The sequence below is a fragment of the Borostomias antarcticus genome, assembly GCF_949987555.1.
Source record: "Borostomias antarcticus genome assembly, chromosome: 6".
Lineage (NCBI taxonomy): Eukaryota > Metazoa > Chordata > Actinopteri > Stomiiformes > Stomiidae > Borostomias > Borostomias antarcticus.
The window spans coordinates 27,005,038-27,018,574 of record NC_140239.1 but is presented as its reverse complement, the minus strand read 5'-3'; the positions used below and the strand labels follow the sequence as shown (position 1 = coordinate 27,018,574).

At 50.4% G+C, this 13,537-nt stretch overlaps 1 protein-coding gene across 1 annotated transcript in view; it reads right to left on the bottom strand.

The window, feature by feature from the left end:
• Positions 1 to 4,304: 4,304 nt before the first annotated feature.
• Positions 4,305 to 13,537, bottom strand: part of plcb4b (phospholipase C, beta 4b) — a gene marked incomplete at its 5' end in the record, with an annotated part of 32,830 nt that continues 23,597 nt past the window's right edge. The window contains 12 exons of the mRNA XM_084439270.1: positions 4,305 to 4,569; positions 6,832 to 6,918; positions 7,345 to 7,402; positions 7,497 to 7,598; positions 8,192 to 8,367; positions 8,512 to 8,587; positions 8,960 to 9,075; positions 9,589 to 9,654; positions 9,780 to 9,823; positions 10,386 to 10,542; positions 10,711 to 10,799; positions 11,470 to 11,674. Of these exons, the coding sequence (XP_084295396.1) occupies positions 4,501 to 4,569; positions 6,832 to 6,918; positions 7,345 to 7,402; positions 7,497 to 7,598; positions 8,192 to 8,367; positions 8,512 to 8,587; positions 8,960 to 9,075; positions 9,589 to 9,654; positions 9,780 to 9,823; positions 10,386 to 10,542; positions 10,711 to 10,799; positions 11,470 to 11,674 (1,245 nt within the window). The 3' untranslated portion in view covers positions 4,305 to 4,500. The remainder of the gene's footprint in view (positions 4,570 to 6,831; positions 6,919 to 7,344; positions 7,403 to 7,496; positions 7,599 to 8,191; positions 8,368 to 8,511; positions 8,588 to 8,959; positions 9,076 to 9,588; positions 9,655 to 9,779; positions 9,824 to 10,385; positions 10,543 to 10,710; positions 10,800 to 11,469; positions 11,675 to 13,537) is intronic.

Sequence of the window (13,537 nt, the reverse complement as noted above, 5' to 3'; positions counted from 1 at the left end):
ACTTTGTTCTGCCGGTCTATCTGGAGACCCAACCTCTTAAAAGCTCTCACTAGGAACTCGACTACCGGAGAGTGGCCTGCCACTGCCGCATACATGAGTGCGGTATTCCCCCACGGGTCAATCACCTCTGGGTCTGCATTGTTTCTAACCAGTATCTTTACCGCATCCAGGTAACCCTTTTCACATGCGTAACTTAACGCCGTGCGCCCGCTCTCATCCTGATAGTTGACGCTGGCGCCCTTTCGGATCAGAAGCTCCACAAACTTGCACCGTGTCTGGCAGTCGGGTATAAGAACGGAGGAGATAAGGGGGGTCTGGGCACTCTCGGTTTTGGAATCAATAATTTCCCCATCCAGCGCGTCAAGAATAAACCTCGCCAAGTGCACCTTATCCTTCGACATGGCATCCAAAAGGATTTTGGTGTTCGTTCTGTTGGACTTCTCTGGAACTTTAAACATGATCGCGGTAAAGGGGTCTTATTTACCGTGGGAGGGGAGGCTTTCTTAGCTGTGGAGCAGGTTTGGTGTAACCTCTCTCCCATCTCAAAACAAACGACCCCTCAGCTCTGCTTTATAGTCACGGAAAGCCACAGAGTTGCCAGGACAACGCAAACATAATTACCATACTTTGATCTGTTTTCTAATGGAAACATTAATAGCTTAATTATGATAAGGGGCTTCAGAGCGTGAGCCGCCTGTGTTTATGAGTGGGTCTGGGAACGAGAATACATTAGTGCTGGCTGAGTGTGATTACTGGAACACGCGCCGCATTGCTCGCCCAGTCCCCATTGTTTGGGAAGAAGCGTGTGGGCGGATAGCCCTGCACGCTCACTTCCAATTTGTCTATTCCATGTTCCAAAAACAAATCTGATCGGAGCAGAGAAACAAGATGCGTTTGTGGCATATAGGCTACTGACGTCTACTCCACTGTTTACATCCCCAAAGGGATTTTAAAACCATATGAAAAAAACATTCTCCATGAAGATGTTGGAGGATGAATACGGTCCGAATACTCACGCATGGTCATGACCTTTGCTAAATTGCAATAAAATATGTATTTGAAATTGTGAACTTACACTGGCTCATGTTGGCAGGCAACACTTCGAGTTTTAAAAGGTGAAAAATCTAAAATGTTCGATGCAGGTGGCCACAATAGCATACAGCCCCACAGGCTACACTAAAACATATCCAAAAGTTTGATAAACACCAGTGTCTTTGAAGCAGGGGAAGAATCTCCCATATTGGGGGAGCTCAAACAGATTTAACTACCAGACACAGGAATAAAAAGGCCTCAAGATCAAGTTCCATTTTACATCTGGATAGTTTATTGGTACACATACTATAAAACAGTATTAAAGGAGCAGGATAACAACAGTATTTTCATTGCTAGAAGTTCAACAATACAATATAAATACAAAAACACGCACAGAATGGTCCGACAAGCTACAGTTAAAATAGAAAACAAAAAAGAGAATATAGAAATCGAGGAAATCAAAAGCGTCATTGTTTTGCAAAAATAATCTGCTTTCTCGACAAACTAGAGAGCGAAAGGTTACATGTAGTCGCACAACAAAAACATTCAACTAGTGCAAAAAGCCTCTAACAAACAACCTTGTTCTAAACTACACACTATATTTAATATAATATATATATATTATATGTATATTTATTTATATATCTTCATATAAATAACCCCTTATTTTGGCATTTTATCATTTGTAAAATAATTTAAACGTCCTAGCAGACATTGAGTGGCACATTTTGAAAGCTAAATAAAATTTAAAAGCACTTTACTCATATTTCTGCACTAGATATGTGGAGAGAGTGTTAGAGTGGTGTGTGGTGCTAGAGGAGGACCTGGAACAGAAAGAAAAAGAGGAGAAAAGAAGAGAACCCAGTGGTTGATAACTGTCTTTTCCAGAAGCCAACAGAACCGCACCATCCCCAGCCCTTGATTGACAGCCTTGATTGACAGGACGAACAAATTTGGTCAAAAATCATTAACTACATACATTCCAGTATATACACAATAGTATCTCATTTACCTTTTTAAGAGTATTACAGCAGAATAAAACAGCAGAAAAAATCTTTAAAAGGACAAAATGTCTAGTGGTATTTTACTTATCTCTGTGTAGCGATTGTTTTGGTCAATCTTTAGTGCCATGCACATGAATGCCTGACAACACACCTATCTACTGTATTGTGCACAAAAACGACAGTACCCATAAATCATTTGACAACAAATACTCCCAAAACGCCTCTCTCTTGCTGGAATGGCCACTGTTACAAAACCGTCATTGTGTCTTACTCCAAGTTGTCCCGCACTGTCATTCAGAACCAGACAAGCGCTCCCTAAACATACAACCAATCAGCATTAGACTACCCGACCACCAACGAGACATGATATCTCATACACCACAAATCAAATCTCTGGACACTCCATCCAAAGTCTCTGAATATTCTCACTCTGCATGACTGGAATGTGTCGTTCACTCCAGTGCCTACTGCAGAACCCTCGGTGGCATCAGACAGCCTCTCAGCCCCTGTGAGAACACACCAATTAGCCTGTTAGTCCACGGTACATTTTCATTTTCAGAGCTGCTACAGTGCAAAGACATGTCGGGGGGGCCATCGGGGGCCACTAGGGGCATTTAATAGCCATGTCCTAAGCGTGTAATACGCCTATTATGACTGTGTCTCCCCCGGTCTTTGGGGGGGGGGGGGGGGGGGGGGGCACCCCACAGACAGGTCTGCTGAAAGGCTGAAGGGTGGTCTAGCAGGGAGGATGTGACGGATTCGCTTCAACACCGCCTCAGTGACAGAGGGACAACCAGACGACACAGGCCCACTGTAGGCATGTTATAGACCTCACGTCCTTCTAGAGGGGAGGGGGGGGGGGAGGGGGGGCAGTCGTACCGGACGCCTTGTCTAGCAGGTGTCAGTGTGTCCCTTCCTCTCACAACTTGCCCGCGGCGGGATCGAACCCGGGTCCTCTGATTTGCGAGCGCACGCGACCGCCTCTCATAAACACCGCTGTTTTTACACCACCAAAAAAAGCTTAGCTCTTCCACGGCGCGACTGGACGGTATTTATCCGGAGGGGTGAGTTTAACCGATTCAGCCCGGTTACACTAGCGCCACAGTGGCTGTTGAACACAGGTCCACGCCGATGTCGGCGGCGGGATCCGACCCGACCCCCCTGCCCTGGCTGTACGAGTGCACAGCATCCTCAGGTCGCATCCCTGGTCATTAAAAGCACCGACCGACTCTCCGTTCGAGCTCCTCAGACTTCTCAGGTTTGTGGGAGAGTCAGTGTGTAACTGTGGGCTAGCCTTTTTCAGTACAGAGGGAGTGAACGCCGTTTTTGTCGTGTGGGGGGGGAAAAAGCTGCAGTGTGTGAGGCAGCGAATTTTGGGGCTTTGTGTTCTTTCATACAGCGGTCATCAGACATTGGTTTACATTCTTATCATAACACAGAACCTAGTGCACTGCTACATAGTTCCACATCATTTAGGATGGCCTACCACATATAAAGTGCTCTGGACAGGACTCAACTCGTGTGTAGCATACAGTAATAGTTCACTTATTGTGCCGACGTAAAATTCAACTAATAAATATTCTTCTTCCGCCTTCCAAACCTGGCGCTGTTGTCGTTGATGGTAAAGTTTAAAAAAAATTAAAAACAACAGAAAAGTCAAAATGTGAACAGAAACCTGTTACATCTTGATCCTGTCGTAGTGACAACCAAACAAACGGTGGTTTGAGAACTGACTGAGTGAGAGTGTGTAAAGTTGCAGCGTATATACTGATATACATCTACTGCCATTGCTTTGTTTTGAACAACAGGAACTTCAACAACGGTGCCGGTGGTATAAAATGTTGATCCGAGTGAGGGGGCGGAGTCTATAGTCTCTGTCACTGTACCCGGGGCCCCTCCCCCTTTAATAGCCGTCGCTCTTCCTCCCGTCAGTGTCTGCTCTGCACCAATGGCTCCGCAGCACGACTGGAGTGGGCGTGTCCTCAAGACAGGTTTGAGGAGGGAGGAGGGGACTGGACAGGGGGAGGGAGGTTGTGTGTGTGTGTGTGTGTGTGGGGGGAGTCAGAGAGGAGAAGAGGAGGAAGCCACAGGAAGAAAGATGCTGGATGTGGAAAGATGGGTGGGGGGGGGGGTCATAGTGTGTGTGTGTGTGTGTGTATGGGAGGGGAGGGGAGTGGGTTCTTCCAGGGGTATCAGCAGGTACAATGGTTGGAGGTTATGTGAGTGGCACACTGGACATGTAGCAACAGTGCAGGACTGAGTCTTAAGATGAGAGGTGGTGAGTTGTGTGACACTGTGTGTGTGTGTGTGTGTGTGTGTGTGTGTGCGTGCGTGTGTGATGTGGGCTTTCTCTGTCTCTGTTGGCGAGAAGAAGCAGTCACACCTCTGTGTGTGTGAGTGTGTGTGAGTGTGTGTGTTTGTGTGTGTGTGTGTGTGTGTGTGAGTGTATCTCTCTCTCATTTGCTCACACAACTGTGGCTGGCCTGCGGTCCATCTCCTCCTCCAGCTTCAACATTTGCTGCATGTCCTTTGCCTTGGAGGAGCAAAAAAAACTGTTAGACAAACACACACATACCATACAACCCCCCCCACACACACACCATAAAACCCGCCCCTCCCCCCACACACACACACACCATACAACCCCCCCCCCCCCCCCCCACACACCATACAACCCCCCCCCCCCCCCACACACACACACCATACACCCCCCCCCCACACACACACACCATACAACCCCCTCCCCCACACAAACACACACACACCACCATACACTCCCATGGTATTTCATCTCTGCTCTTATACCCATGAATCTGCTGCTTTCTAAAACATGTTGGTCATTTACAACCACCTGAGTTTGAGTCTGTCTGTCCTGTCCTGTCCTGTCCTCACGGCCGACCTGAACCCAAGCTAGATATTGTGACTTGTCCTCTGCGCTGAGCCGTGTGCTGTTCCTGCCTAGTGACACGCCGGGCTCTGACTCATCCTGGGGAGTGACTCGCAGACAGACTACGACACCCACAGCATTTTGAAAAGGACGGAGGACAGAAAGAAACAATCTCTCTCTCTGCGGTCTCTCCCTGTACCCGTCTCTCCACCTCTGTACAACACATCGACTGCACTACATCAATGTGTCCAGTTAAGAGAACAAAACGGTACACACGCACACACGTGCACACACACACACGCACGCGCACGCGCACACGCACACACAATCTTCAGTTTCAAGGAATGGAGAGGTAAAAGCAAGGTGTTTGATTCAAGACCGTGGATATCATGACAGAGGGATGACAGATGAATGGAGAGAATGAGAGGAGGAGTAGGGAGTTAGGAGGAGAGGAGTGAGGGTTAGGAGGAGAGGAGGAGTAGGGAGTTAGGAGGAGAGGAGTGAGGGTTAGGAGGAGAGGAGGAGTAGGGAGTTAGGAGGAGAGGAGTGAGGGTTAGGAGGAGAGGAGAGGAGTGAGGGTTAGGAGGAGAGGAGAGGAGGAGTAGGGGGTTAGGAGGAGAGGAGTGAGGGTTAAGAGGAGAGGAGTCAGGGTTAGGAGGAGAGGAGAGGAGGAGTAGGGGGTTAGGAGGAGAGGAGTGGGGGTTAGGAGGAGAGGAGTCAGGGTTAGGAGGAGAGGAGAGGAGGAGTAGGGGGTTAGGAGGAGAGGAGTCAGGGTTAGGAGGAGAGGAGAGGAGAGGAGGAGTAGGGGGTTAGGAGGAGAGGAGTCAGGGTTAGGAGGAGAGGAGAGGAGGAGTAGGGGGTTAGGAGGAGAGGAGAGGAGTCAGGGTTAGGAGGAGAGGAGATGAGGAGTAGGGGGTTAGGAGGAGAGGAGTCAGGGTTAGGAGGAGAGGAGGAGTCAGGTTTATGAGGAGAGGAGTCAGGGTTAGGAGGAGAGGAGAGGAGTCAGGGTTAGGAGGAGAGGAGAGGAGGAGTAGGGGGTTAGGAGGAGAGGAGTCAGGGTTAGGAGGAGAGGAGGAGTAGGGGGTTAGGAGGAGAGGAGAGGAGTCAGGGTTAGGAGGAGAGAAGTCAGGGTTAGGAGGAGAGGAGGAGTCGGGTTTAGGAGGAGAGGAGTCAGGGTTAGGAGGAGAGGAGGAGTCGGGTTTAGGAGGAGAGGAGTCAGGGTTAGGAGGAGAGGAGAGGAGGAGTCGGGTTTAGGAGGAGAGGAGTCAGGGTTAGGAGGAGAGGAGTAGGGCGTTAGGAGGAGAGGAGTGAGGGTTAGGAGGAGAGGAGAGGAGAGGAGTCAGGGTTAGGAGGAGAGGAGGAGTCGGGTTTAGGAGGAGTACAGGCAGTGGGAGGACGATGGTTCCTACCTGTAGACGGTGTGTTTGCATGGTTTGATTTCAAATGCTGTGCAAAGGAAAGCAAATCATATAAAAAAAACAAATGAATGAGAGCATACATGTAACACACATGTAACACACATGTACAGGCTAACAGTATGAGGTCGCGACCCAGATGGCGATGAGACGTGCAACGACAGAGAGCTCTGAACCGGCGCCCGGGCTCGGTCACATGTCAAGAGAGTTAGATGTTCAGGTGACAGGTGTGTGGAATACGCAGAGCTCGACACCGCCTCGACAAACACAAGCACGCACACACGCACACACACACACACACACACGCACACACGCACACACGCACGCACACACGCGCACACACACACGTCATCTGCCTTAACTCCACTGCGGGGCAGTACGGGATCAAACAGATTTGAAGCGAGCTGATCTCAGGTCAGTTGCTGTGTTCCGTCCCCCTACGGTGGAGGCTCAGGCTGAGTGGGGGTCCAGCTGACCCCGGGTCAGTCTTTACCTGCTCGTTGAACTTGTCCAGTTTGTCCAACTGCTCGCGCTGGGACTTCTCCTGCTGCTCCATCTCCTTCTGGTGCTTCATGGCCAGCTACGAGATCAGAGGAGGAGGAGGAGGAGGAGGAAGAAGAGGAAGAGCAGGAGGAGGAAGAAGAGGAAGAAGAGGAGGAGGAAGAAGAAGAGGAGCAGGAGGAGGAGTAGGAGGAGGAGGAAGAGGAGTAGGAGGAGGAGCATGAGGAGGAGGAAGAGCAGGAGGAGGAAGAGGAGGAGCAGGAGGAGGAGCATGAGGAGGAGGAAGAGGAGGAGGAGCAGGAGGAGGAGGAAGAGGAGGAGCAGGAGGAAGAGGAGGACACGGTCACTCAGCTGACCTTCATCACGACATTCACTCTCTCCTTCTAGATGTGAAACCAAACTCGTTCGTATGCAACCGTGACATGAAACACACACACACACACACACACACGCACGCACACACGCACACACGCACACACGCACACACAAAAACAAAAACACAAACCCTTTTCCTCTCCTCCAGGAACTTTTTGGTGTTGCTGCTGTTGAGCTCCCTCACTCTCCTGGGAGGGGAAAGACGCAGACGTATGAGGTACAGACACGGTCAGCTCCTGGACGTCTACTCACGGTCACCTCGGCGTTCAGGACGTTAATCACCTCTCTCGCTCCGCCTTGTTCTTGATGGTCTTGTCCTGGCTGATGGCTTTGCTGCTCTCCATGGAGGTCTTGGCCTGGTTGGCGCGCATCTCTTTGCTCTGTCTGTGAGGACGGGGGGGGGACAGCGCACATCTGTGAGGATGTATGTGTGTGTGTGTGTGTGTGTGTGGGGGTGGGTTCAATGTCATCGTGTAGGTGTGTGTCTAACCCTCATCCTACCCGACTGACTGGGGTCAAGTACTTTTTTTGGCACACAGGTGCTTTTTTCTATCATTCCAATTCTTCATGACTTGAAATTGTCAATCAATGTGTTCCTAATTACTTCATATCATTGTTTTCTGTTTGAATTAGAGCTTTTTAAAAATAACTATGTATTGGGGTCATTTTGACCCCAGTCAAAGCACCTATGCAGTTTTAATAGGTGGGGGAAAATTTTCAAATGTTGGACATGGATCCTAATTTTAACACCCCATCAGGGGGGTTAGGGGCACAGACGTGTGTGGAATGAGCAGTTGGTTTGGTGTGTGTGTGTGTGTGCGTGTGTACCCTACCGTTCGTGGACGAGTTTCAGCTGCAGGGTCTGTTTATCTTTGTGTGTGTGTGTGTGTGTGTGTGTGTGTGTGTCCTACCGTTCGTGGACGAGTCTGATCTGCAGGGTCTGTTTATCTGTGTGTGTGTGTGTGTGTGTGTCCTACCGTTCATGGACGATTTTGAGCTGCATGGTCTGCTGTTCCTGGACGGTGGTCAGCAGCTTCTTCAGGTGTTCACACTGCTGGGTCACATGACCATCCTTCATCTCCTGCTCCTCCGAGCTGTGGGAGTTGATCATCTCTGACCACTCCTTAGTGTGCTGGGCTGTGATGTCCTTCACCTGGACACACACACACACACACACACACACACACACACACACACACACACACACACACACATAATCAATCATATACTAAATAACGCGTTAGCATGCTTTGCGAAAACATCTCGAGACAAAGCTGGTCGGGCTGGTTTCCTGTACCTTGGCCTTGTGGGAAGTCGTCAGCGACTGGACCTTAATCTCCGTCTCCTTCTTCATCTCCTGGCAGTTGTTCTCCCTGTGAGAAGACAGAGAGCCAGAATCTGTACAGCGGTGTGTGCATCCCGAGTGGAGAAACTAGGATAACGCTTTATTTCACACATAGTAATGACCAGGTACATTTGGGGATCGTAATGGTAATGTAGCCTTGTTCCTTCTGGCAGGGGGACTACCAATGGAAATTAGCCTATGGCTATAATTGGGTGTATTTACATTTGCTGAAATGTGTTCATTTTCTGTAAGTGTTCATTAATGTACAGTGTCCCCCTTGAACAAATCAAATCAAATCAAATAAATCAATGTATCTACAGTACTGTATCTAGTAACTATTCCTTATGGTTGAAGATGGAGTAAGACCACGGCATTTGGACGAGGACTTAGAGCAAGGTACCCTCTCTTCTTGATGGCCTTGTCCAGCGATTTCTCCTGGGTCAGCTTCTCCTTGTCGTGCGTAGCGATCATCTTGTCCACCTGGGTGCAGTGGGCCTTCTGCATGAGGTTCTGATCCTGGAGAAGCAAACCCAGACTCAGCCGGCCGGTCTCAACGCTTCACGGGTTCGACAGAGTTCATCTAACGAGCGCGTCTCGTTATGACGAGGTATTACGCAACCCAGCTGTGATCCACTTCAACAGGTGCTTGTGTAACAGCTGACTCACGGGCGGTGGCGCCAAGCGCACACACACGCGCACACACGCACGCACACACACACGCGCGTCATGATCATGAGGGAGGGAGGGAGGAGGGAGAGGGACATCTTAGCAAGTCTAATGTCCGCATGATCCTCTTGAACCAGACAAGATCAAAGGCAGAAACACATGTGGACTCTGAGAAGAGACAGGATGCACTTTGTGCGTGTGTGCGCGCATGTGTGTGTGTGTGTGTGTGTGAGTGAAACAACATACAGATGACGAAAGGACCCCCCCCCCCCCCTTCCTCTCTCTCTCTCTCCCTGACTAGATCCATATGTATCTTATCTCAGGAGCCTGCGGCAACAATAGGAGTGGTCAGAAACCCCAAACCTTCGAGTGCTTCTTCTTCAGAATGCTCAGGTCCTTCTGCTGCTTCTTAATCAACTTCAGGTACGTCTGAAGAAGAGAGAGAGAAACAAACGGATTACAGAAGGACGAGAGAGACCAAATAAAGAGACGGGAGATTTTGGTGTGTAAAGGAGTGGTGTTATTTATAATGCTGAGCTGATCTTTAATCTTACCTTCATCTGTTTCATGTCATCGATGTTGACACTGGGCACGAGGGCTGATGGATCTAGAGGACGAGACATGGAACAGTGTCACAAACATGGGCTCAATTGCATATCTGTGAATGTGTCTATGTGAGTGTGTGTGTGTGAGAGAGTGAGAGAAAGTGTGTGTTTGTGTGTTTATGTGACAGTGAGAGAAAGACGTGTGTGTGTATATGTGTGTGTGTGTGTATATGTGTGTGTGTGCGTATATGTGAGTGAGAGAAAGACGTGTATGTGTGTATATGTGTATGTATATATGTGTGTGCGTATATGTGAGTGAGAGAAAGACGTGTGTGTGTGTGTGTGTGTGTGTGTGTGTGCGTGCGTATATGAGAGTGAGAGAAAGACCCGTGTGTGTGTGTATGTGTGTGTGTGTACAGTATATATGTGTATGTGTGCGTATATGTGAGTGAGAGAAAGATGCGCGTGTGCCTGTGCGTGCGTGTGTGTATATGTGCGTGTGTGTGTGTATATGTGTGTGTGTGTGTGTGTATGTGTGTGTGTATATATGTGTGTGTGTATATATGTGTGTGTGTATATACGTGTGTGTGTGTATATGTGTGTGTGTGTGTGTACCCTTCTTGCTCTCTGCCGTGTTGTTCTGTGCTGCTGTGGAGGTCTGTGCTGTCTCAGAGCTGGCCTGCGGCGTCACGCTGGACTTCACCGTGCTCGGCTTCCCCTTCTTGTCGTTCTTGGAGCTCGAGCTCCCGTTGGGCACGTCGGCGATGTCGCTCTGCGGGGGGGCGGAGAGTCGGGGACGACAGCCTCAGAAAAACAACCCCCGCTAACGCCACCGGGAAAGACCGAGCCGCCAAGCTAAACCCCCCGAACCAGTGGTCAACTAGCCGGTGTTGGTTGAGCAGCTATCTGTGTGTGTGTGTGTGTGTGTGTGTGTGTGTACCGTTTCGATCCCCAGTGCCCTCATCTGGTCGGCTCTCTTCTCTGCTATGGACAGGAACTTCTTGGGGTCAGACAGGGCGTCCACGATGGCTGGAACACACAGGGGAAGAGCCGTCAGAGCCAAGCGCCACGCTCAACGCCACTACTGACCTCAGCGCCATGCTCAACGCCGCTACTGTACGCACCATGCTGGGGGCGGGGCCTCCCGAGCGGGCGTTTGACTGTTGTTGTTTTATTAACGTTTTATTTTTTTTTCCGGCATTTATATTTTTATAGAGGACAGAGAGAGAGAGAGAGAGACAACGCGTTCTGCTGGTATGAAAGAGTGGGACAAAGGACCAGCTGAGCATGGACAATGGGAGCGCATGTATCAGTCCCACACGCACACACACACACACACACACACTGACCTGTGCACACACACACACACACACACAGACACACGCACGCACCCACGCAACAGCGAGATGGCATACATGAATAAATGAAGTCTCCGACGCAAATTCAGCCGAGGCACGTACGTCACGGCCGGGGGGGTCAGCAGAGGTTAATCAGTCACGCATGACGCAGCACCAGCTGTCATAGCATTGGTCAGCTCACTAGAGCGCATGTATTTAAGCTGTCAAAACATGTCATTGCTTGTATATAAATGTTCAAATTTGACAAAAGTGATCTCGTCTGAATTACGCCGTGTGCAACACCAAACAAGACGGTGCGAGTCTGGACGCGCGTGTGGGTGCGTGCACGTGCGCGCCCTCACCTCCGAAGCCGTCGGGGACGTAGGTCTTCAGGATGATGTTGCAGAAGACGGTGGGCAGGGAGAGGGGCTTGTTGCCCTCGTTCCTCAGGGAGATGTGTCGGTAGCCGGACTGCAGGCCGTCCAGGGGGAGGATGCGCTGGCCAATCAGCTTGTTGTTGTCGTCGTACACCGCGATACGCAACACGGCCAGGTCAGGAAGGATCACCTGGGGGTGGGGGGGGGGGGGCAGAGAGAGAGAGAAGGGGGGGGGGGGAGAGAAAGGGAGAGAGAGGGAGAAAAAGAGAGAGGGAGAAAAAGAGTGAGAGAGCGGGAGAGAGAAAGGGAGGAGAGAGAGGACGGCCGAGAGAAAAAGGGTGAGAGAGAGAGGGAGAAATAGAAAGAGAGAGGGAGAAAGAGAGAAAGGGAGAGAGAGAGAGAGAGGGAGAGTGAGAGAGAGAGAGAGAGAAAGAGAGAGAGAGAGGGAGTTAGGTTTGTATTCCCGCCGTTATCTCCAGAGTGACTCTGGGTAAGTGGACTACGGTGTTATCTACGCTGTTTCCATCCAGCTCTCATGTGAGGGGGGATGAAACAGTACAGAACACTATCTGGGGGGACACTCACACCCTGCTAGTCTCTCACTATCTGGGGGGACACTCACACCCTGTTAGTCTCTCACTATCTGGGGGACACCCACACCCTGATAGTCTCTCACTATCTGGGGGACACTCACACCCTGATAGTCTCTCACTATCTGGGGGACACTCACACCCTGATAGTCTCTCACTATCTGGGGGACACTCACACCCTGATAGTCTCTCACTATCTGGGGGACACTCACACCCTGATAGTCTCTCACTATCTGGGGGACACTCACACCCTGATAAGTCTCTCACTACCTGGGGGACACTCACACCCTGATAGTCTCTCACTATCTGGGGGACACTCACACGCTGATAGTCTCTCACTATCTGGGGGACACTCACACCCTGTTAGTCTCTCACTATCTGGGGGACACTCACACCCTGATACTCTCTCACTATCTGGGGGACACTCACACCCTGATATTCTCTCACTATCTGGGGGACACTCACACCCTGATAGTCTCTCACTATCTGGGGGACACTATCTGGGGGACACTCACACCCTGATAGTCTCTCACTATCTGGGGGACACTCACACCCTGATAAGTCTCTCACTATCTAGGGGACACTCACACCCTGATAGTCTCTCACTATCTGGGGGACACTCACACCCTGTTAGTCTTTCACTATCTGGGGGACACTCACACCCTGATAGTCTCTCACTATCTGGGGGACACTCACACCCTGATAAGTCTCTCACTATCTAGGGGACACTCACACCCTGATAGTCTCTCACTATCTGGGGGACACTCACACCCTGTTAGTCTTTCACTATCTGGGGGACACTCACACCCTGATAGTCTCTCACTATCTGGGGGACACTCACACCCTGATAGTCTCTCACTATCTGGGGGACACCCACACCCTGATAGTCTCTCACTATCTGGGGGACACTCACACCCTGATAGTCTCTCACTATCTGGGGGACACTCACACCCTGATAGTCTCTCACTATCTGGGGGACACTCACACCCTGATAGTCTTACTATCAGGGGGACACTCACACCCTGATAGTCCCTCACTATCTGGGGGACACTCACACCCTGCTAGTCTCTCACTATCTGGGGGACACTATCTGGGGGACACTCACACCCTGCTAGTCTCTCACTATCTGGGGGACACTCACACCCTGATAGTCTCTCACCCTGATAGTCCCTCACTATCTGGGGGACACTCACACCCTGATAGTCTCTCACTATCTGGGGGACACTCACACCCTGATAGTCTCTCACTATCTGGGGGACACTCACACCCTGATAGTCTCTCACTATCTGGGGGACACTCACATCCTGATAGTCTCTCACTATCTGGGGGACACTCACACCCTGACAGTCTCTCACTATCTGGGGGACACTCACACCCTGATAGTCTCTCACTATCTGGGGGACACTCACACCCTGTTAGTCTCTCACTATCTGGGGGACACTCACACCCTGATAGTCTCACTA